The 25,029-nt window shown below is 41.1% G+C and overlaps 1 protein-coding gene across 3 annotated transcripts in view; it reads left to right on the top strand.

Annotated features, from left to right (window-relative positions):
* Slc24a3 (solute carrier family 24 member 3) overlaps positions 1 to 25,029 on the top strand; it is a 735,644-nt gene that overhangs the window by 313,011 nt on the left and 397,604 nt on the right. For 2 of the 3 annotated variants that reach the window (XM_070006676.1, XM_070006675.1), the window contains one exon: positions 22,652 to 22,780. In XM_070006676.1, coding sequence (XP_069862777.1) covers positions 22,652 to 22,780 — 129 coding nt within the window. Of the gene's footprint in view, positions 1 to 19,808; positions 19,857 to 22,651; positions 22,781 to 25,029 lie in introns of those variants that run through there. The other variant, XM_070006677.1, reaches the window with a different exon arrangement.

Raw genomic sequence — 25,029 nt, 5'->3', positions numbered from 1 at the left:
TCCTGTTGTCTATCCATTCCTGATGTAACACTAGAACCTGACTCCCTCTGTGCCATCGCCCACAGGCTTCTCAGATCTTGGGAATCCCTCTTAATCTTCAGTGAGCCAAGACTGTGCAGAAAGGGTCTACTTGTGAAGAAGCCACCTGGCCGTGCCTGCCAGATGGCTTATTGTCCTGGTCAGGGTTTCCAAGAGAGGATTTAAGGCAGCTGGTTTGGAGGGGCATGGTTTTGAAGACAAAACTAGTGACTCCAAGCATTGTGGAGTCTGTCATTTCTCAGTCACACACTCAGAAGCTTTTCTTCCAATTTAATAAATCCAGAGTCTTGTGGCTCATACAAGCGTGATGACAAGTAATAATAATTCATAAGCAAAAGGAAGGATTTTTTTTGTCTCTCTGACTCATGCATGCAGTCAAGGGTGGCCACAAATGTTCTCTGGAGCTGGAAGGCAGGATTCTGGAGGACACGTGGCATGTGCTAGGAAGTCTTTGAGTTTCATTTGATGGAGAAGAGGCTTCACAGGGAGGAACAGGGCTCCTTGGATGTTCCAGAATGCTCAAGGGCCTGGAATCAAGGTCTGCTTGTACCATTTCCTACTTCTATGATCTTGGGAAGATCACTTAATTTCTCTGTGCCAGAGAGGTAAAGTGCAGATCATTAAAATAACAATAACAACAACAACAATAATACCTCTTCTACAGGGCTAGGAGGAGCCATGTGCAGTGACTCTGTATACAAATAACTTAGAAAAGTATCCAACACATTATTACTGCCTTGCAAATATTAACTGTTACTTTAATTATTCCTATACTATTTACAGAAGAAAGGATACAACTGCCTTTTCCCAGAACAAAATTGTTTAGCAGGAATGGTAGTTCACTGGCTCTCATCCACAGGCCTTCCCCTACTCAGGCATGTTTTCATCTTGTCACTATGATGAGCTCATAAAGCAAGGGATGTATATATTTTCCCTCTGTCATTGGTGACTTATTCATAGTGACTTGTCTGTTTAATTGTTGTTAGTTGTTTGTGGTGATTGCGTTGAGATTCAGCTATCTAAAGGATAGAGAGTTTTCTTTTCCTTTCCTTTTCTTCTCTCCCCTTCCCTTCTCTTCCCTTTGGCAGGGTCTTATTATATATCCTATCCTGGCCTCAAATTCTAGATCCTTCTGCCCCCAGCTTCTATAATGTGTGCAATGCTCAGCTGAGAGGAACTTCCTTTAGATAATTATTACTTGGCTGGGTCCTGATTAAAAGCAGAATGATGGTGAATGAGATTTTGAGCATTTCTGAGGGATGAGTGGCTTCCATGAGTGCTGTCCAGTTGCATGGGTTTTCATCTTTATAGTCTGTGTGATGAGACAGAGGCATGTGCTTTATGATGGAATCTAGGAACATTCAGATGTAGCTGGCATGTGACTGCTCAAGCAGTTGTCCTAGGACTTTCATTTGATTCCCTAAAGAAATATAGACTAGACTTGTGCTATCCAATCTTGAAGTTTTAATTTAAAAAACAATTTCAAATAACCTATTAATATTGTTTTTGTTCACACATTAAGTGGTATTTAACAACTAAAAATGCAGTCTGGATGAACTTTGAAAACATATGCTAATTAAAAAAAGCTATTTATCAAAGACCACATGTCCACATTAGACATATGTCCAGTATAGACAAACCTACAGGCACAGAAGGCAGGCTAGTGATGGAATGGGGTTGGGCAAGCAGATAATGGGGAGAGGGACTACTATAGCATACAAAGTGACTTTTTGCATTATGAAAATTGTCTAAAATTGGATGTTGGTGAAGGTTCCACAGTATTTTATAAACCATTAAATTATTTTATAAACCACTTCATTGTAAAGTTTCATGTGGTGAAATTCACCCAGATGAGTTATATCTCAAGTTGTATCTCAGCAAGGCTGATAAAATAATTTTCATAATGTTTTGGATATATCAGGTTAAGTAAAATTAATTTCACCTGCTTAGTATTACTTTTAATGTATCTGCTAGAAGCACAGGAATTATGTGCATGGGTCACATTGTGTTTGGATTGGACCATGAAACTACATCCCCTCTAGGGAACATCCTAGCTCCAAAATTTGATTCTTTCATGAAACAGTGCCAGGTTTGGACTTCTGCTGACTCATCTGGTATCATGGCTAAAGGCCAATTTGAGGAAAGGCCATTTGTGTGTTATCATATATATATATATATATATATATATATATATATATATATACACACACACACACACACATATATACACATACACAAACGTATATGTGCATGTGTAATTTGCATAAATAGTTCTTTAAAGAGAAATCTCGAAGGAGTCATAGTCATTTAAGGTGGCCTTAAGAGCCAGACTGTCACTCCTGCCCTTGTGAACCACCAGGGGTTACTTGTAACCATGAACAGGAATGTTTAAAAAATTTTGAGTCTGAGCCAAGAGAAGGGCTTTCCTAGGGCTCTTCCTCTTGGAAGGTTTATTTGGAGCCTACTGCTCAACAGTAGGCCAAGAGGAACAGGCAGTTGATTGGAGGGTTGTCAAAGGACTCTGTGCCATGCATGCTTGGATTCCTGTGTCCTCCCTCTATGGTTCAGCAAGGGGCCAGAGGAGCACCTTTGTTTCCCCATAAGATAAGTGTCAAAATACAAATCTTGTCCCTTGCAAGAAGGACTGAAGATGAGCTTGTGAAGCATCTTTTGAGTCATCCCATGGAAATTATTTTTCCACTGCTTCTCTTGTGAGTTGCTCTCAGTGTGGGTGCTGTGGGTGAGATTCTGAAGTCTAACTTATATTGCATTGCAGAGACCTGACTCCTGCAAAATCTGTAACGTGTCAGTATCCTTGAAAACAAAACAAAAGATGCTATCAAACTCCCAGATGTGGTTTGTATTTTAGTGGTGAGGATGAGCCATTTCCCTTTGCTCTTTCACCTGCTGCTTAGAGGCTGGTCAGAGTTTGAGTCAAGAGCTCTTGTGCAGCTCTGTGTTTCTCACCAAGTACAGTCAGGTAGATCCCTTTTGCAATATTGGTCCTGAATGGGTTTACCTCTCTTTGTACCAATTTTCATTGAAATGACTGGTGCCAGTATTCATATGCTCCCAGAAATGGACCCCTGGCTCTTGACCAGCTGAGTGCTTTCTGCTCTTCCCGTTTCAAAGTATTGGCAAAGGCCAGAGGAAAAGAAGGCTATTTGGAAAAGCCACTTTAAACATTTCTTTTTCCAGGAACAAGGCAAAAGCAAACTTCTTTGGGTCTTGGGTGTCTTTTTAAATGAAAATTAAATACACAAGGGAACAGTAATTGAAACAGTAATGCAAGGGAGATATGAATGACTTTTTTTCCTGGAGCTTTTCCATGAAGCACAAGTTTTTCAGAGATCTCCAGAGAAGAATAAGCAGTCATGGACCTTGCACAGTGATAATCAAGCACAAGAAATAGCCGGTCTTCCAAACTAAATCAGAGTAGTTTGAAGGGCACATGTGATAGGTTTGAGGTCTTATCTAGGCCTTGCAATAATTCACCAGAGAAATGAGCCATTTTGCTAGAAGATTACCATGTTTATATTGGTGCAGGGATAGGTCATGTTTCACAATTTCCTTAAATCCAGGCAAGTTTCTAGTGATAGTGATAGCCCGAGGAGGATTTGGGAGTAGAGCTGCTCAGAAGTAATTGTCCTCTGAGCTGATTATTTTGTAGATCTCTCAGAAGAGGACGTTGAGTTGATATGGCTGTGCTACTGAGGGGGCCATCCTAATTCCCGTGATGAGAAGATTAGTCAGACTGACGTTCTGGAAGATGTGAAGCACATCCAGCTTGAGAGACTGAAGGACTCCAACATGGAGATGACTCTTTAGTAAGGCTGTGGAAATGATTTTTAGGAATAGGCTGCATCTGCCTGCCTGAGGCTACCACTCCTCAGTGTGCCTGGACACAGTGTTGATGACAGGCTACTCTTGAGACTAAGAAGGCAGAGTCAACACAGTTATCAAAGCAGAGCACCACAGATGGAAGTGCCCCATCATGTTTTGGAGCCAGCTACAGAGGTTTGGACACACAGGCATGGCTACATCTGGAAGGGTTTATTGGACACCTTGAACTTGGCCATAGTTTTTGCTATTACATTAATCTTATTTGATAACACTGTCAGATACTTCAAGGGTTTGTTATCAATATTAATATGCCACTGAGGTCTTGCACCATTATTCCCTCAATATTTTGTATGAAAATATCCAGCCAGGATAAATGGGATTCCATCAGACTGAAGAGTTTCTGCATGGCAAAGGACATAGATAGCAAGATAAATAGAAAGCCCACAGAATGGAAGAAGATCATTACTAGATATGCATCAGACAAGGGCTTCATATCTCAAATATGCGTAGAGCTCCAAAAATCAACCCCTCCAAATAAATCCTCAATGAAACAACAACCCCTTTATAAGTGGGATAAAGTTTCAAAGATATACTTCTCTGAAGAAGAATAAAGAATGACCAATGGAAATATGAAGAAACGTTTAGTATCACTAGCCATAAAAGAAATGCAAATCAAAACAACAATGAGAGTCTACCTCACCCCACTTAGAATGGCCATTATCAAGAAAACTAATAATAACAGATGCTGGTGGGGACGTGGCCAAAAGGGAACACTACTACACTGTTGGTGGGAATGTAAACTTGTTCAACTACTCTGGAAAGCAGTATGGAAGCTCCTCAAAAGACTAAACATAGAGCTTCCCTATAACCCAGCAAACCCTCTCCTGGGCTTTTACCCAAATGACCACAGACCAGCCTGTACTAAAGCCACCAGCACATCTATGTTCAATGCAGCATTACTTACCAGAGATAAGATATGGACTCAATCTAGATGTCCCTCAGTGGATGAATGGATCGATAAAATGTGGTATATATACATGATGGAATTCTATGCATTCATCAGAAAGAATGACATTGCCTCATTCATAAGGAAATGGAAAAACTTGGGAAAAAACATTATATTAAATGAAATAAGCAAGACCCAGAGAAACCTAAGCTGCATGGTTTCCCTCATTTGTAATAACTAGAATATGTCTAAGATATTCTTAGGAGAGAGCCGCATAGTTCAATAACTGTGCGTATGACACATCACCTTTAATATGTACATCAACTTTACATATGTACATTACCTTTACATACGACATCATTTTATATGAAAATGATGCTTATTAAAATGAACTCCAAAAAATGGTAGCAAGAGATTTTGTTTTTATTGTACTGTTTGCAGTTATTTTTTCTTTCCCCTTTTAGTTTAGTCCCTGATGTCACTGATTTCTATTTCTATACCCTTTGTACTGTATATAAGTTTATCTGATTTGGGGAAGGGAAGGTGAATCACAGAAATGGAGGGACAAAAGTTGAACTAATTCAACAGATACTCACTAGACACTATGTTGGAAATGAACTTTACAACTTGGAGGGTGGAGAGGAGGGTTGGGAGGGGAAAAGTGGGAGAAAATATGGGAGGGGTAACACAGTTCAAAAAGAAATGTACTTATTATCTGACTTTTATAACTGTAACCCCCTGTACATCACCTTTACAATAAAACTTAAATTTGAAAAGTAAAATAAATAAAAACAAAAAAATAATTCAGCCATATGGAAGTATTGAAAGAAACATCCAGTGAACAGCCTAATGTACAGTTGAGGTTCCCCATTAACATTTTGCTGTATTTATAGCTTTTTTTTCTTGCCATGGTAAAAATCTCTTAATGTGCCTATCATGTTTCTAAAAAAGAGTCAGTCTTATCCCTCACATTTCTCATTTGGGAAGTTGGTAGAGTTGAGTAAAGTCCAGATAGCATGAGTTTAAGGTACTAAAAGGCCAAGGAATGATGCACGGAGGGAGTTAGAAGGTGAGAGTGACAAGCTAGGTTTGTTCTTCCAAAGACCAAGAGGTCATCACCTTGAGTCTTCAAGCCTCAGTGCCACCTGCAGTCTAGTTCATTGCAGAGACTCAGCATATAGCTGATGGTCTTTGACAAGTTGCAAGGCCAGATTCTGGGCAAGTTATATCTAGTTCAGATGTGATGAAAATACCCAGCTGACATTGACATAACAAGTGAGGTACTGAAAATAGAGCGTAGGCTATGCCTTGTGTGAGGTAGATAGAATCAGGATGACAAATGTTGAGTGTAAGTGCACATAGAACTTGGCACAGTGCCCTGCATGTAGTCTCATAGGGGGCAGACATTATTGAAGGTGTGCTTATACTTTTAAATAATACAGACAGTACGTTAGATAATAATTTCTAATGCTATTAGAAATCACAGTAATTGATTGAGATATATTGTGCCCATAAGCTGCTTTATTAAATGTCAATTCATTTGTACAACTACTTAAAGATAATAAAAAGAAAAAAAGTTCTTAAGTAAACATGTACTGAATGCAAAGAACAAACATTATTTTTCCCTTTACAACCTGTGAATCTCCTGCATGGATTCTTGAGAAGAACTCCTATACTTCTCTCTGTGGAAGAGAATTGCGTGGTTTACTGGTTCCCATGAAAGATTAAAATTAGGAGACCACTGTCCTCCTTGTGGTCCTTTGGGGGAAAGACTGTGGATTGCCATTGCTGAAAGTATTATTTGAAGCTTAGGATGGGGCTACTAGAGCTCTCCCCTCCAGAGTTAGGTAACCCCACTAACTCAGTTGCTTCCTGATTGTCATCAAGTAATAGCCTGTCATCAAGAGTACAGATCAGCTCAGGACTCATATGCAATGTGTTTCTCATTGGAAACTGGATTGGAATGGCCTTGGAAGTTGGGGGTAGAAAGAAAAGACTTTCTACATGTCTTCCGATGCTCCCAGCCCCTGGTGAGGCTCAACACATGCTCTAGACAGCCTTGTAAATCAGATGACACTATTCACAGTGTGGTCCTGGCTTCATTGAACATCTTTGGGGTGAGCCATTCTCTTAGAGGGATGGGAATTTATTTCTGGGAACCTCTCATGGTCTTCTCTTGTTTCTTTCTACTTCTTTCCTCTTCTGCAGTGGTGTAGAGCTGACTGATAAGGCTAGGTAGGAACAGATAGGGTGCTTGTGCCTTGATTTTCCCTGATGAGGATTCTGACCTGAGAGGGAGGATAGGGTATTTGTGATGAGCATTCACTGCCTTTATAGGATATCTTCCCAGCTAGGAAGGCTGATGCATGGCACAGTTCTCACATGTTCAAGGGCCCTTTTGGAAGAAGTTCATGGGGTGGTGAAACCACATAAGCCAGAAAATTGCAGAGCAATCATTTGAACCAGAATACAGTGCTTCATGACAAAGGCTTATGTCTTTTCAACAAGAAGCTTAATGTGACACATCAGTCATGACACCTCTTGCTGTCAAAAATAGAAAACAATTCAACGTGCTTGAGTTACTGGGAGATTTGTCTGTCACTGTTTGTGTCGGTAGTATATCAAGGCTGGAGTGATCAACAGATCAGTGTCATGTCAAGAACTCAGTTTCATTCTTTCCTTTCCCCTCTTTATGTAACTTTAATCTAAAGCCAGCTTCTACCATGTTGGTAACAATGGCCGAAGTGATTCCAGGCCTTTCTTCTTCACAGTTTTCTCTGAAGAGTGATGGGACTTCCTTCCTAGACCTTGTTAGCAAACCTCCCTTCACATTTTACTGATCTGACTGGGGTCACTTACCACTCCTAAATCAATCTGTTTAGTCCAAGGATGCTTCCTGTTGTGTTAACATAATAATTGTCTCTCCTTGGAGTTGTCAGGCCAGGTCACCTCTTTTCCATAATATTCACCTCACACAGTGAGGATTGAGGATGAATGGAGGAGATCTTGAGAAAAGGACAATGTCTTTGATGTCTGCAACAGGGACACTTCCTATCTCCACCTTCTGTGTGGTGACACAGATTAGTCCTTATACCACCCCTTCATCTTTCTTCTTTTTTTTTTCTTTGTTGTGGGGCTTGAACTCAGGGCTTGGATGCTGTCCCTGGGCTTTTTCACTCAAGGCTAGCACTCAGTCATTAATTTGAAGATAAGAGTCTCATGGCTGGCTTTGAAACTGCAATCCTTGGGTCTCAGCCTCCTGAGTAGCTAGGATTATAGGTATGAGCCACTGGTGCCTGGCCCTCCTCATCTGTCTGCCATTAAGAGATAGAGCATGCGTAATTCCAGAAGAGACAGATGTGCCTCTTTATTCCCAGGATCCTTTGCTCTACCTCTCCTCTTTGCCATACACCCATGTGTCTTCTTGTGGACCCTTTTCTCTTGTGCTCTGGTTGGTGACAACTGTAATGGACAAGGTATCTGAACATTTGTAAGAGAGTGGCTCAGTGTGATTTTGGGAGAGATACTATAGGTGGCGAGCAGGGAGCAGACAGATGTGCAAGAAACAAATTACGCAGCATGGGACCATGAGCTTCTGGCTAGGTGTATGGGGGAGATAGATGCCAAATACTGAGTGTTGAGTTCCATTTTCACTAAGTGCTTTCAAAGGGGTAGTTGTCGGAAGTCTGTTAGATAGCAGTGCTTGTCAGAGCTCTGAGAAACAAGTACTACCTGATTGCTCAAGCAAATCCCTAATAAACAGAAATACACTTGTAGGGCTTGATTAAGAATTAGCATGAGGAGGTAGCACTTACTGACTAAACTATGAGACATAAGTCTGATCATTGTCGAGGTAGCATGAGCTGGCAAGTACTTCCTGCTTGCACCAGCCTTTCCCATCCAGCTCAGTGGTGCCTTCTCACCCTTTCTCCCCTTTCTTCTTGACGGCCTCAGACTCAGACTGAAATGGAGAGGGAATGGATCCTATCTTTCTTTCCATTCAGACTTGTGGTTCTCCTATTGCTGGCTTCAATTTCCAACTTGGAAAGGTACATGCATGAGCTGAAGAGTAGGAAAAAGTGAGAATGAAGTGGCTTTGTGTTTACATGAAACCACTGCTGCTCCTATTGTCAGCCCAGTCCTCTTCTTTGTGAAACATAAAGCAGATATTTTTGATCTGGAGTCCTGTTTCATGGTGAGAAGAGAGAGAAAAGGGGGTAAAAATTAGAAAGTCTATGTGTCTGTGGCTCTAGACCAATCACATCTTCCCACTTGTTTTAAGAGATACCCCACTGAAGACAAGGCCAAAGCTACCTTCAGTAACTGACAGCATTCAGTTTGCCTCTAAGTATACCCTCAGCCTTCCTCAGGTTCCAGCCTCAGCTGCAGTGGGCAGTTCTCTGAGAGTTCAGCTCTGCATGTATTCCCAACAGGTGGGAACTGGCTTGACCCACTTGAAGTACAGGCTGGAATTTGGTGGGTTTGTGCCCTTAGGACAAGCCTCAACTGGTAAGGCATAAGAGCATCAGCCTGGCTGGGCGCTGGTGGCTCATGCCTGTAATCCTAGCTACTCAGGAAGCTGAGATCTGAGGATAGTGGTTCAAAGCCAGCCTGGGCAGGAAAATCAGTGAGACTCTTATAAGACTCCAATAAACCACTCAGAAAACTGGAAATGGCACAATTGCTCAAGTGGTAGAGTGCTAGCCTTGAGCTGAAGAGCTGAGGGACAGCATTCAGGCCCAGAGTTCAAGCCCCATGACTGGAAAAAAAAAAGCATCAGCCTTCCTCCTGTAGGTGGTTGATTTTAAGAGACATTTTGAATTCATCTCATTGCTTCCAGTGGGCTTGTGCCCTTGTTACTAGCAGCAACTGCCTCAATGATGCACCATTTGATCTTTTTTTAATTTAATTTAATTTAATTTTATTTTTGTGAACACACTGTACAGAGGGGTTACAATTACATGGGCAGGATAATGCGTACATTTCTTATCAAGCATTGCAGCCTCCTCCTTTGTTCCATTTAATCGTCTTGTTACCTTTCCCTGATTTGTTTTCTACTCTACTTCACTCCTCCCCATTAAAATGAGCTCCTCCTCAAGTCTCTTGTCTCAAACACAACTTTTGGGAAATTCAGACGAGAATCCCTCCCAGCATTGTAACCAGTGCACCTCAGTAAAAGCATTACTCCACTGTCACAATGGCATCAGAAGCTGTTTGAATGGTCTGGCCTCTGGCTGTGAGCTGGCCCAGTCTGGCTGGATATTTGAAGGCTGTGCGTAGACTATATTATTCCACTATCAGTAACCCATCTTTACTCTTTGCAGCCATGACATGAGCCTTTTGTGCTCTCTAGCCATATTAATTTCCATGCAACTTCCCAGTGTTTTTATAGCTGTATTACTTTCGTTTGTGGGAGCTTTTTGATGGGAGTTGGGGTGGGGGGCTTCATGGTAGGGTAAATGACATTTCTGAAAAGAGAAAGCTATCTGGTTAGTGGTACACTGTAATGGACACAGAATACAGGCAGGAAGATTTGGAGAACATTCTCTTTTGGATTTCACCAGACTTTACATAGGGTAGAATTTAAAAGTGGAAGCATGAATCAGCTAGGAGCCTTTCAGTTACTATTGTACAAGAGACAGTCTAGTTTGGCTCTGGTGATAGAGGAAAGCCATTGCAATGTGTAATTGTGATGATCAGTCTGGTGTCAGGTATCCAGGACTGAAATGTCATGTCATCAGGATCTTGGCTGCCTGCCTCTTGATCTGGCTCTGGTTACCTTTGTTTACTGCCTGTGTTTGAGTTTGGAGCCTGTGGACTCTCCTATTTCCAGATCAAGGCTTACTGGGGAAAGCGGATGAGTCTCTCTCCTCAGACCTGGTTTGTTTGGTTTGAATCACTTATGGCCACTTTTCAGAACCAATCATCATGGCCTGTGGGATGTAGGCCTTTCATTAGTGTGTTAGTCAATTTTGTAACAAAATATTGCATTTTGTTATTGTAACAAAATATCTGATATATAATGAACTCATAAAAAAGACTTATTTTGGTTCATAGTTTTGGAAGTTTCAATCCATGATTGATTGGCTCTATTGTTGTGGTCCTGTGGTAAGGCAGCACATCATTGCTGGGAGCCTATGGTGAAGTAAAGCCACTTTCCTTACAGGGGGTAGGAATCAAAATGGAGTGAGGGAATAGAAAGAAAAGAGAGTGGCGAGACCAGAAGGAGGAGGAGAAAAGGGGAAAACAGCAGGAATGGTAGAGTAGGGTAGGGGAGAAGAGAAGAGGGTGGGTCAGATAATCCTTTTCATGACCTAACTTCCTCTCACTATGCCTCACCTCCTAAAGGCTGTATTACTTCCCAACAGTGCTAAGCTGGAGACTAAGCCTTAACACGTGATGCCTTGGGGACATGCAGGCTCTAAACTGCAGTAGTTGGCCAGGCCTTTGTTACAGGCTGCATTCATGGCCTGAGTGGATGGAGCTTCCTCTCAGAACAGATATACTGGAATGGTGGAGGACTGCTTTGGAAAGGAAAAATCTGATGATTCAAATTAAGGGAGAAGAGATACTGAATAGGCACCGAATTCTAATGTAGCTAACATTTTCTCAGTAGAGATTTATTGAATCCTTCCTCTGTGGAAGTACTAGGGACTAGTTTTTTAAAAAGGAAAAAAAAATATGTCCAGCCCAGTCAAGGAAGTCCATTAGACTCTTATCTCCAATTAACCACCAGAAAACCAGAAGTGGAGCTGTGCCTCAAAGTGGTAGAGCGCTCGCCTTGAACAAAAAAGCTCAGGGACAGCAACCAGGCTCTGAGTTCAAGCCTTATGACCAACAAACAAAGCAAATCAGAAACGGGGCAAACTACAGGGTCACAACTGTTCAAACACAAGTTTCTTAGTCTTTGCGATGTTCTTTCTCATGATTCCTGTTGTGTTTGTTGGTCCCAGCTATTCTTCCTTCTCTTTACCCTTTGGGATACATGGTGTCTTTAAAGGAAGGCATTCGGTTTAGAATTGGGGAGAAGAAATTGCTTTGCATTTTCACTTCCCTCTGCCTCACCCCTCCTGGTGTTTTTTTTACTGTCAGCATGAATTAAGAAAAGCTTAGAAGGAGGGAAAGTCTCAGTTCTTGCCTTCTTTTGTAATGAAGGGACAAGACAGCTGAGAGGAAACAGCAGACGATTTTATACTTGTACTCAGGAATAAATTGGACTGTTTATTCAAGCACAAATGATGGAAATGGCTGTGATTTTGAGGAGCCAAGCAATGTAGTGTGGTCAAATTCTATTCAATTGGAAGCAAAAGTGTGAATTTTAAAGAGAACTGAAGGAATGAATTTGGCAGGTCTGCAAGGGTCAAAAGTATTAGATGTGTGGAAAATACAGTCACTGAGGATAGAGCAGCAGGGCATGGCGTGTGGCATATGGTATAGCTGGAGTGGAAGGAAGGTGTCGGAGGAAGCCAGGGTCTCCAGACTCTTTCAATACATGCATATTGATGCAGAAGTGATATGTAATAGCTATATACTTGTGATTTGTGCCTGTAATTCTAGGTACTTAGCATACTGAGAGTGAAAAGATTGTGTTTTGAGGTCAGCCAGGGCAGAAAAGTTTGTGAGACCCCTTCTCAACCCATATGTAAGCACAATGGTATAGACTTGTTATCACAACGTATATGGTAGTCTGAAGTTGAAAGGATCACCATACCATGGTGGCCCAGGCAGAACAGTCCATGGAAGATAAGTTGGACTCAGTGTTGCATGCCTGGGATCCCTGTGATGATGGGAATCCTAAAAGTAGGTAGATGGTGACTCAGCCATGTGCCTGGGTAGGAAGTGAGAACACAAATGTTTACAAACACTAAAGCTACCAGCACAACTATGTTTATTGCAGCATTATTTACCATAGCTAAAATCTGGAACCAACCCAGATGCCCCTCAGTAGATGAATGGGTCAAGAAAATGTGGTATATATACACAATGGAATTCTATGCCTCCATCACAAAGAATGACATTGCCCCATTTGTTAGGAAATGGAAAGACTTGGAAAAAATTATATTAAGTGAAGTAAGCCAAGCCCAAAGAAACATAGGTCCCATGGTTTCCCTTATTTGCAATATCTACTATATGTATGAGTCAAGCAGAAAAGGTCAGATAAGGTGATGTTAGGAAAATGAACCCTACGATATATATTTAAATGTTTTTTTCATGCATTTGTTTCTAACGCATTTATAAGATTATTTCTTTGTTGCTTTGTATGTCCCTCCCCCACAGTATAACCCCTGCTTTCACTGTATTTGATGTGGGTATAATTTGTGGAGGGGAAGGGGAAAAACAAGTCGTTTAAATAAGGATACAGGTAGACCCGTTGCAGCAATGAGAAGTACAAGTTGTCATGTTGAAAATGAACTTTACAACTTTGGTGGGGGGTGGGGGTGGGGAGGATTGAGTGGGAGGGGAGGGGGGAGGCTGGGAAGGGATGTGAAGGGTGAACAAAGGAGGAGGCTACAATGCTTGATAGGAAATGTACTCATTATCTTGCCCATGTAATTGTAACCCCTCTGTACAGTATGTTCACAATAAAAAAAAATAAAAAAATAAAAATAAAAAAACAACAACCCATGAGGGAGAGGGTTGGAGGTGTGGCTCTACTATTGAACTGGCCTAGAAAGCACGAAGCCCTTAGTCCAAACCCCACCACAATGTTATGTGCTATTATTAATGCTATTTTGTATTTAATTTTTACGGATTGTATACATGTTCATCTGAATTACGGGAGATAAGGGGAACAACAGAATGGTGAGACAAAGGACAAGGGAGAACCAGTGTAATAGTGATACTCACAGGACTATAAGTTGGAAATGATCTGTACAGCTTTGGGGGGGTATTAGAGGAGAAAGAAAGTAGGAGAAAAATGAGGGAGGGGGTAACAAGTTTGACAAGAAATATGCTTACTACCTTACTTATGTAACTTAATCCCTCTGTATATCACCTTGACAATTAAAACAAAAGACCCACATTATATAGCTTCAGGACTCAAAAAACTCAGACCCAGCTAAGACTTCATATATGATGAAACATTAAGTTAAGGAGAAAAATAAAGATAAAACAAGCCATTTAAGAATAATATTCTTTTTTGAGCAAAATATTTTGATTGTATCTAAGTCTTATGAATATTGTTGCTTATGAATATCCAAGATGGTCTATTGAGCATGACATGATTGAAAATATACATTATTTTTGGAAATATTACTTCCATACCAGGAGCAAAATAAACTTGAAGTACTGTTTATTTTAATTTGAGGTTCAGTTTATTTGAATATTGATGTTTAATGGCTGCCCTTTCTGAAACAGATAATTTCAACAAGATACACAGATCTAGTGCTAGAAAAGTATCATTGGCTGTTGCAACTAAATCAAAATATTTTAATTTCATTCATCAGTTATGCAAAGACTTCTCATCTTCTCTGGTTTCAGAAGGTTACTCTTGCCACTTTTTACAAGGTGTTGAATTTGCATATTTTTGATAAATGGGTTCAGATTCCTTGATTTGGAGTATATTAACCAGATTATGTAATTTGCCTTCCAGGTTTAAGATGAGACATACAAGTGTTTTATTTATTTGCATTTAATTAATTAATTTTTGGTGCCGTTCCTGGGGCTTGAACTTGAGCCAGGGGCACTGTCGCTGAGATCAAGGCTACCACTCCACCATAGTTCCACTTCTGGCTTTTTGGTGGTTTATTGGAGATAAGAGTCTCACAGACTTTCCTGCCTGGGCTGGCTTTGAGTAGCAATCCTCAGATCTCAGTCTTCTGAGTAGCTAGGATTACAAGCATAAGCCACCAGTGCCTGGCTCATGTAACTGTTTTTAGTCTACTGATTTTTATCATTGTGGGAGGAGTAACAAAATTCCCTAGTATTTGTTTTCAAAATGCTCCTGTCATAGAACAAATTCCCATAGTAAAGCAATTTCTCACTGGTTGTTAAAATGTCATCTGGAAGAACACACGGGGAGGGGAGAGTGTGGGTGTATATGTGTGTTCTTTAAAAATAACCACAAAGTGTATTCTTACCTGGTGGCTGTGTGTCTTCTCAGAAACAGCTATCATATTTATAGTAATTCTCTTTTTATAAGACAAAGTCAAAATTAAAAAAATACTTTGCTATCAGTGTATATCTATATGGTTAAAAAATTCAAGTTCATGTTCCCATCTCATTTCAAAATATTGTAAAGGGATTGTAAATAATATTAGCAAATCCATTTAATTAAACCCATGCAAATACCCTATACTACAAAGCAAGAGAGCTAGGAAGGGCACCATGTTTGTTCTGTACTTTTCCTTTAGATTGTTTGCTGTATGCAATAGTTGCTTTTCTATTATGTTATTGAGAGCACACGGTGACCCATGGACTCAATGTAGGTGGCTCTGTAATCCATATTTCAAGTCGTAAATATGTGCTTTCCTTATTCCTAGAGCTTTGTAAATACAGATATTTTACAGGTATAACACAGATACAATACAGATATTTTCTTCCAAATATAAAACTGTGTCTCTTATTCCCCTTGGAGTACACAGCTCTGGAGGACAAACTCCACCAACCTTCATCAGGTGACTCTACCCTCAACTTAAACATACATTTAAAATCCAGGCTAAAGACGCGAGTTTAGCCAGGCGCCAGTGGCTCACGCCTATAATCCTAGCTCAGGAGGCTGAGATCTTAGTATCACAGTTCAAAGCCAGTGGGGCAGGAACATCTGTGAGATTCTTATTTCCTATTAACCACCAGAAAACTGGTAGTGGTGCTGTGGCTCAAGTGGTAGAGTGCCATCCTTGAGCTGAAGAGTTCAGGGACAGAGCCAGGGCCAGAGTCCAAGACCCACAACTGACAAAAAAATAAAATAAATGAGATTGTTCATGCCTTTATTTCAGAAGTAGTAATTGAGATGAATAGATTCAATTTCTCCAATGCCCAAAGCTAGTGACAGATTAAGGGCTAGAATTCCAAGTCACCCAAATGCCCATGATTGTGAATTTGTATTACCATAAGCAGTTAACTTTTCAAGGGGATCTTGTGTGGTTTCTTGGTCAACTTGTATTGTTGTTGTTGTTTTTTGCTTTAAATTCTCATTAGGTATATGTTTCTTTGCCACAGAACAAGATGGCCATATCTCTCTGGTCTCAGAGAGCTGAGGACTAGTTTTTAATACAGAGGAGCCTTTCCATTCTCTTCTGCAGTCAGCATGATCAGCTGTTGTTTTTCTGAGGCAAAGAAGGAAAGAAAAAGAGAACAGAAATGGGACAAACCTGCCTTCTTTGTCTCTTGGAATGTTTGCTTACCTGTGTCCAAAGGTATTTTCCTTTGTCTCCACTTGTCCCTTCAATATGATTATGGAATTGGAGTTCTGTCTTGGTTCTTGACCTTGGAATGGGGACATTCTATATGGAGATAATGTCAACCCTAGTGTAGTCATTAGCTTCATGTGAATATTTAAATTTTAAGTGCACATTTAGTTAAAATCAAACACAGTAAAAAATCAGTTTCTATTTGGTCAGCCATATGTGAAATAAGAGCCATAGGTAGCTGGTGGTTACCATACTGGACAGTGAGGGTAGAGGAATTATTTGTAATCACAGATCTAGACTGATCACAGTGGTGTATTTCAGGAGATGAGTAGAGTTTCAACAATATAAGTAGTCTTCCAGTGTCTTCTTAGGCTAGATGATGGGTTAGATGGTCAGGTTCAGAGAGTATGAATAGCATTTTAACTGGAAGCCTCTATCCGAAAGGTGATCTCCATTTCACATCCAGGGATTCCTGTCACCTTCATTGAGTTGTAGGTGCACCTGTGGCCATAGTCTGCCCTTTGCTCTCCATTTTCCTATCCTAGCTAATCCAATCAACTGTAAAGGCTGTCTTTGTTAAAGATTTGGCTGCTAGCCCTTGGGTGTGTGTTGAGGATACTGGGAGAGGGTAGATACTTCTGCCACCTGAGAAGCCTGAGGAAGTGCCTTTCACTTCCTCTCAACAGGTATAGTCATCATCGTATTATGAGATTGTAGTGTTTGCTTCTCAGTCCTGGGTAATTGTTAAGACCCGGCAGGCTCCTATTTCTGTCTGGGGCTAACTATAAGTTTGCAGAGTTAGCACATGAGGAGAATGCCCTCCACACTTTCACCCCTGTCTCCTTCCAGCTGGAAACGTTGCTGATCAGAGCACCATCCTCTTCACTTCTATTCCTCCCATTTTGCTTCTAAAGGCACATGTGCTGTTTGAGTTGCTCAATCAGACCCATTCTATTGGAGGTCTCTGGGGAGTGCTTGGAGCTAGTGCAGAATTCAAATTCACTGATTGGACACTTGCAGTTTCCTTTCTGAAATGCCCTCAGGGCCTGGGAGCAACACCTCTGACCCAATCTTCCCAGGGATCTCCTGTGGGTTTTTTAAAGATGCAGTCTCCAAAGTGAAGTGACCCACTTCAGGTAGATAGGTGACTAGGGTTGGTCACACCCTCCTCCTCTATACACTTCAAGGGAAAGGGAGGCCACTCTCGGAGGGACGTAGGTCCTAAACTGAGTTCAACCTCAGTGCATGTTTCTCTGGGAGTGAAGATACTGGGAATAAGTTTACATCAAATACAAACAGTACTGCTGTGGATTGTGGTAGCTGGATTGGAGACATACTGACTAGTCCATTGGTTTCTTGGTCCTGCTGGCCACCAGTCACAGTGCTTAAGTGGCTAGAAGAATCCATGGCTTCTTTTCAGTCCAGAGAGCTCTTCTCCCAGAATCTCTGAATCGCCTCTTTCTGGAAGTTTGGTGGCATAGTTAGCTTCTTTCTTTGGTGGGTTTGGTCAGCTTGTTTGGTGAGGTGCAGACTTTCCACAATTTCCCCAGTATGTGCTCCTTCCAAGGACTACAAACAAATGCAGTGGGAGACTCTTGTTTAAAATATCCATGGAGGAAAATCCACATGTGTAAAGCTAAGACAACACCACATGAGTGCACGGCACACACTCATGCACACACACACACACACACACACACAGACACACACACGCGCGCGGTAAAAATCACCCAGTGCACCCTCCTGAGACTTGAGGGGTGGAGTCTGGAAGCGGGTCATTTGTAGAGTGTTGCTGCTCACTGGAGTCGGCAGAAGGCAGTCCAGTCTGCTGACTGCTGGCTTATGCAAACGCCACCTCCAACCCTGAGGTGAAGACCCAGGGCCAGAGTGGAGGCAGCTGTGTAAACTACAGGGTGGGGTATTTATAGTCTTGGTGAAGAGGACTGAGCCAGCCTAGAAAATCACTGCCTGATGCCATGGGCTCAGTTTCTTCTCGGAGCTTTCTGGACCTTCTTTCTTAAGTGGTGCATTAGGCATTCCATGACTTAGTTCCTGCATGTGCAAATGAGGTACTCTGTTTCTCTGGATGTTTGGGAATGGTGGTTCTCTGTCTGCTGGTTTGATAGAAGTAGGGCAGCATTCAGTTCCTGGGTTAGTATTCCTTTCAAAGGGAGCCCATGGGTTCTGGAAGGCCCCATCCCCAGGTTTCTGGATCTCTGACACAAGGTGAAAAAACCCATCTCTGTACTTTGTAGTCTGAGTGAAGATGAGTTCCAGCTTGGATTCTTGACCCATCCACAGCAGCAGAGAAAAGAGAGGTGTTCATTGTGAGAGGATGTGGTAAGGTAGCACAGGAAGAATACTTGGCACATAGGTGAGAGGCATAAAGGATGCTGTCACCGAGGATTCTTCCCACACACCTCTATCTGCTGCCTCCCTAGGTATCTGAAAGAGTTAATCCCTGCAGCAGAGAGACTTCTGGGCCTGGGGCCAGTGTTTGCAAAGGATTGGAAGCCCTGTAGGACAGATTGAACCCAAGAGACCCTTTGTTAGTCTTGGGGTAAATGCTGTGAGCTGGAGTTGTTTGTTGTGGAGGGGGCACTCAAGAAGATCTATTCTTGGTATCAGGAATCCTTGGACTCTTATGCTCCAGCCATTAGAAGGAGGATGGAGAAAGGACAGAGACAGAGTGAAAGATGAGAGTGTATAGGGAGTGAGATGAGAAGGGAGAGGGAGAGAAAGGGAGAGATGGGGGAGGGCTGGGGGGGAGGAGACTGAGAGGGAGAGCAGGCAAGCAAGCTAGAGCATGAGAGGGTGAGCACACAGCATTGTAATGGAAACTTGGCACCCAGCCTCCACTTTCCTTCCTTCCTCAGTGCATGCAGCCTGAGTCTCAGATTGAGAACAGGGCTTCCTTTCCTGCCAGCACACCCCCACACCATCTCCATGGTCCTCTCTTTCTCGTGCCTTCTTCTCAGAGTCCACAGTAATACAGGCTGTATGTACTGGTGACGTGTGACATAGGAGCCTACTGCCTTTCCTCTTTGCTCTGCAGCCCTTTCCCCTCCCCCTGACTAATTAGGCCAACATGCAACTTCCAGGGCCTGGCAGATGAAGAGCCAAGAATGCAGTGGACCAGGGCCAAGTGTTTTTGTTGACATTGCTCAAATGTAGCTTTGCGGAGCAGGCTCCTCACTGTAACAGAACAGTCTAAGGAAGCTGGGGAGGTGAGTGAACAGAGAAGGGTGAAAACAGAAAATATGGATATAGATATGGAAAGGTTTCCATATCCAAGTTGCCTTTCTACCCTCCAAGGCTTCCTTACTATCCCTCTTCTCAAAATGCAGGAATATAACTTTCCAGGTCATGGCTGACCACACTGAACACACCACCACACAAGTGGAGTTTTAGAACTGTCTTGTTCTTTTGTTTGTGAGGCTTTCTAAGGACTCATGTCTCACCGTATTTCTAATAGCTTCTGCAGCCATAGGTCCAGTGACAGAGTCTTTAACTATAACCCATCATAAGGTGCCGACTGTTTAATCCATCTAGCTATTGTCTATCTAGTGCAGCCATGACACATTTCATTGTATCTAGGGATCTACTACACATTTGGCTTTTGAAGTTAATAGACTTGGGTTCAGATTCCTGTTCTACTTTGTTCACTATGATCTTGGGTAAGTGGTTTAATTTTTGTATGCTTCCCTTTCCTTATTTGCAAAATACAGCACTAATACTGCCACATGGAACTATTATGAAGATGAAATATAATAATGAATGGGAAACTCTTTGCTTGTAACAAACATTATTAATACATAGAAGCCATGAAAACTATTAAAGGTTGTTTTTGTGGATATGGATTGGCTCTGATGTTCAGAAAACCATGTTTAGTCTGACTTACACTGAAGGTAAGTTGACCCAGGAACGTATTGCCTCTTCTTAACTCACTGGGAGTCTTATGAGGACAAATGTATTGGAGAATAGTACTGTCAGACTTGGTTCTCACTAGGAAGGAAATGAATGCAATTCAATATTTTCATTATTTTTTTCCTTCTCAAACTCTGGTCTCTGCATTATTATATCAGTGGTCAGTGGTTGAGTCTATTTTTGTTGAGATAAAAGTTTGTAGGTTTTGGAACCCAGAGGTGCTGCCTTAATAGTCTCTAATTCCTGAAGATATTGAATCATTATGTAAAAAAATTCCCTAATTTTATGCTACAATAGCTGGCTTTACTTTTACATCTCTTAATTGGTATCAGCTTTTCTCTTAGAATTACAGAACCATGGAAACTTGGCATAAAAAGGAGCTTTGAAAGTAATTTTAAGGGATACTCTTGCCTCTGCAGATCTTTGGGGTCTTCCCGAATTTTGGGATTGCAGGTCAACAGAGTACTTTTCTCTGACTTGGACTATGAAGACAGTAGAATGCCATATCTGTCAATCACAGTGTGACTCTTGTTTTTAGGTACTAAGTACTCTGGCAGATGCCAGGGTTCCTTGTCCAAATCTGCTGTTCTGCCCTCTCCAGTACTTACTGACATGATAAAATATCTAGAACCTGCATTTCATTGTCCAAGGTCATTTGATGGGTGCCTTATCTTACTTTGAATTTACATGTGTTGAGTTCCAAGAGCTGGAGCATTTGAGATCAGCCTTCAATTAGTGGCAAATGAGGAAGGTAGCATTTGGGCTTTAAATCAGGTGCCCATAAACTTCGTGATTTCTAGAAACTTAAGAAGTCTGACTTTACCCTTCCATAAAGTAGGAATGGTGATTTATTGAGCACTTACTCTTAGCTAGCAGTGATTGGATGTTTGAGAGATAGTGTTGATGTTTCCCCTTTGTTTCCTGGGTGATGTTATGAGGATTAAATTTTTAAAATGCAAATGAAATATCTTGGAAACTATGAATCACTATAGAAATTGAGAACAGGTTATGATGACCCATTGAACATTTCAGAATATGATATCAGGTGCCTGGGTATGCCCCATGGACTTGTATGAAGGCCATGGGGCCCACAAGTTAGGCCTGTACCTTGTACTTAGATCTATCTTCTGACCATAGCTATTACAGACATTTAAGATGTAGTCATGGTCTCATATCACTGCTTTCTTTAGTGGAAAGATGCTGTGACTGTCTCCCATCTTCTAATGATGTCAAGTTTCAACGGTCATATTTTTGCTTTTATCCTGACAGATTTATCTATGGTAGTGAAGACTGTTAACTATTCTGTTTTTTAAAATTCTTTCTTGCCTTCCTTCCCTGCAGCATGCTTTCTTGCTTTTTACCCTTTTCCCATGTTCCTTTGTTAGAGCATTTTATTCCACTTTCTCTCTGAAGAATGCTGGATTCCCTAGGATTTCTTCTTTTACTTTTCAATAGTTGTCCCTGTTCAGACATTTTGATGGATAGAGTTTATGTCCTTCCATGAAACATACAGAGATCATACCCACGCATATTTTCCATGCCCTTCTTTGTTTTCTTTATGTTCTCTCGGTGTTCTCTGGGTGTTAGCTCCTTCCTAGAAGTATTTTAACCCACAGGCAACATGCATTTTTTTCAAGATGTCCTAAATAGAATGGGCCATTTTCTCCCCTCATGTACTCTTTGGTCTCTGTTCTTCCTCTTGGGTATTTAGCCTCACAATCACATTGGCCAGAGCAGAGACTTGGGTGCTCCTTTATACTCACCTCCAAACATTACTTCTGTGGTGTGCATTGTCTTTTACCTCTTGTCTTGAAAACTTTCTCTCAGACCTTCACTGGCCTATGCTTTGGGGATGGTGAAATGGTGTCTTAGCTTAGGTTACCCCCAAGAGGTAGATCCTGAGCATGTGTTAAATGGTAGTTGATATATTTGGGAGATTGTTATAGTAAGTACACATTGGTAGGCTGAAACCAGATCGTGCTGCCTTAATGGAGTTGACTTAACTCTTTCTAAGCTCTATTCACAATAATGTCATGCCAGTTGTTTGAAATTGGCCTTGATAGGAGTATTAATACCATGGAAATCAGTCATTGACTGAGTATAAATCTGGAATATTTTTCCCCTTAAGATATTCTAGTTGTTAAATATTTCTAAACATGTCATTGGATGCAGGAGATTGAGATAGAGAAGAGACAGCCACTAATCAAAAACACTTTATCAGAAGAGTTGTACTGTATACCCCAAGAGCTTGATTCTATTGGGGAAAACTTGAATCCTGTTAGAATACATATCTCAAGGTTATTCTGCCCCTGCAGTCAATTTTTTCTACATTTATTCATACCTGTCATTGGCTAAGAGCTGCCTGGGTTGGAACTAGGGGGAGTCAGCAGCCAGAGGAAGTCATCAGGTGGGTAGAGGTAGCATAGCTTGAGGATCTGGGAAGAGCTGACACAATGATGGCTGATTAAGGAACTGGACACATAGCATGGCTCAAAGCTGAAACTCAACTGTTAGTGATATATGGTTATTGTCTTTTTCTCCCCAGAGCTTGATCTCATGGACCTTATTGGGGAAGATAGAAAGTGGCTGGTGGGTAGGAAGCTAATGCAGGTGAATGACAGTCTGACTTCTGAAGATGCAGGACTCCGGAGCAACAAGAACTGCACTGAGCCAGGTAATGGTCATAGATGTGTGTCAAGCAGTGACAGCCATCTTCTTTGATTATGGTTGAAGAAGGGTTGGGTACTATGTTCATCTATTTGTTCAAATCCAGAAACATTTTATGGATATTTAGGGCAGATACTGCAGAAATTCAAATATAAAAGTGCAAGAGAATTATTGAGAATCTCTCCCTTCCTCCCTCCCTGCCTGCCTGCCTCCCTGGCTTACTCCCTCCTTTCCTCCCTGCCTTTCCTCCCTTCCTTTCTCTCCTTTCCTCCTTCCCTTCCTTTTCTCTTTCCCTTCCTTCCCTTTCTTCCTTCTTCCTAGTAGGATTGAGGAAAAAGGTAAGTTGTATCCTGTCCTATACTAATAACCAAATGTGGAGGCAGGTGCTAACAAGTGGGAAACTGTGTCTTGAAAGTAGAATGAGTGAGGATATGCTGTTCTTTTCTTTGATCCCTGAGATCCTCTCTGTTTTTTTTTCTAGCTGACTTTTGCACTTAAGAGAATTTGGGTCAGATCCTTACCCATAGTGTTGGTCTTCTTCAAAGAAGTATACATTTATTTATTATATTTGATATGTATTGTACTTATTCTTAGATTTATGCAATATTTTACCTCTGATATTTTTGAACTGAAAAAGAAAATAAATTAAAAAGGGATCAAAGGGAACTGGGGATTATTGAGTCCCAGCTCACTAATCCTTAGGGAAATGACCTCAACAAATGGATGAAGTTCCTAATACCAGGGGTTGACACACTTAGTCTGAAAAAAAAACCTAAAGAATAAATGTTTTAGGTATTGCTGGCCATATAGACAATATCTATAATATGGTCTTTTAATTTTTTAACAATGTTTTAAAAAATTAAGCTATTCTTAGCTTGTGAGCTGTCTGAAAACCATCTGTGGGATAGATTATGTTTATGGCTGTATTTTATCCTAACTTGGACATTAGAGCTCTGGTGCCTTCCTTCATTACCTGATGTATACTTGGATTTCATTTGTGCCCTCCCTTAGGGCCCAGAGCTCAATAACATGCCAGTCCTACACCCAAAGTCATTTTAGAGCATTCAGGAATGACACTAAACAATCATCACTATATTTCCAAAGATCATAGGTCTTTGAGAAGATAAAGTATTTCAGCAAGTTGTCTTAAAGCTGGAAAGAATCAATCCCCCATACTGTCTCACAAAACCCTATATAGTTTTCAAGGTAGAGAATTCAAAGATTACTGTGGTCATTATTGAATGTTCACAAAGAACATTTTTGAAGATTAGTGAAACACAACACAGCTATAAAGAAATAAAAATGGCCATGAATGCTTTGAGTATCCCAATTGAGTGGATAGTGTGATGTGTGTTCTGCGAAACCAAGGACTGGCTGAAACCAACTTCTGTGAATAGGACCCTGTTGGATGCTCTAGCCAAATGCTTTCTTAACTTTACTTTACTTAACTTTAACTTTACTTAGCTGATAAGCTAACTGGGGACTGGGACATTACAAAAATAGAAATACAGTATAAATACAGAATAAAGTCAGACATGATATGATGATTAACTTTCTTTTGGATTTGGCCATGTGCAGGGTCAATGGGGATGGAGGCTTCTGATACCTGTTGTTGGGGTCATGTTTTGACGTGTGAGTGGTTAGTCTCTCTGTGATTGCTTTTCTAAGAGTGATGGGGGATAGAATTCAAGTGCACTGAAAGCCATTTTAAGAGAACGAATTCATCTTCATGGGTAGCAAAGATGATGATGTCCAGGTTTATAAAAAGGCACAACACCAGCAATTACTGGAGTTGATAAGGAGAATACAGGGAGAGAAAGGAGAAGAATGACTTCAGGAGAGAAATGGGAAGCAGTAAAACAGAACTCATGGACCTCATAGGCCATATGCATGTTGCATAGAGCAGGTTCAAAGAGAATATGGAACCATGAGAGAGATTTTTTACTTCTTCATCTATAAAGGGACTGTGCTATGTTTGTAAGAACTTTGACTCTCTATGGAGATTGCAAACCTGAAACAAGAAAGTCTAACTCATATCTTAATGTGTCAGACTGCGGCCTTCATGAACCCTGATTTGACCTCCTAGACTGTGGAGAATGATTACTTTAGGCTTGAAATGTCTGTAGTTTCACCCTTCAGTGATGATTTAAATTTTATGAATGAAAATAATAAAATAAAATAGAAAACCTAGATGCTTAGTTGCCCATATCTGGAGCCCAGTATTCCTGTATACGTAGTGTCTACTGTAACTGTACA

This window comes from Dipodomys merriami, unplaced genomic scaffold, assembly GCF_024711535.1.
Source record: "Dipodomys merriami isolate MVZ:Mamm:240054 unplaced genomic scaffold, mDipMer1.0.p SCAF_7, whole genome shotgun sequence".
Taxonomy (NCBI): Eukaryota; Metazoa; Chordata; class Mammalia; order Rodentia; family Heteromyidae; genus Dipodomys; species Dipodomys merriami.
The sequence above is the reverse complement of the archived record's forward strand: the minus strand, read 5'-3'. Positions and strand labels throughout refer to the sequence as shown.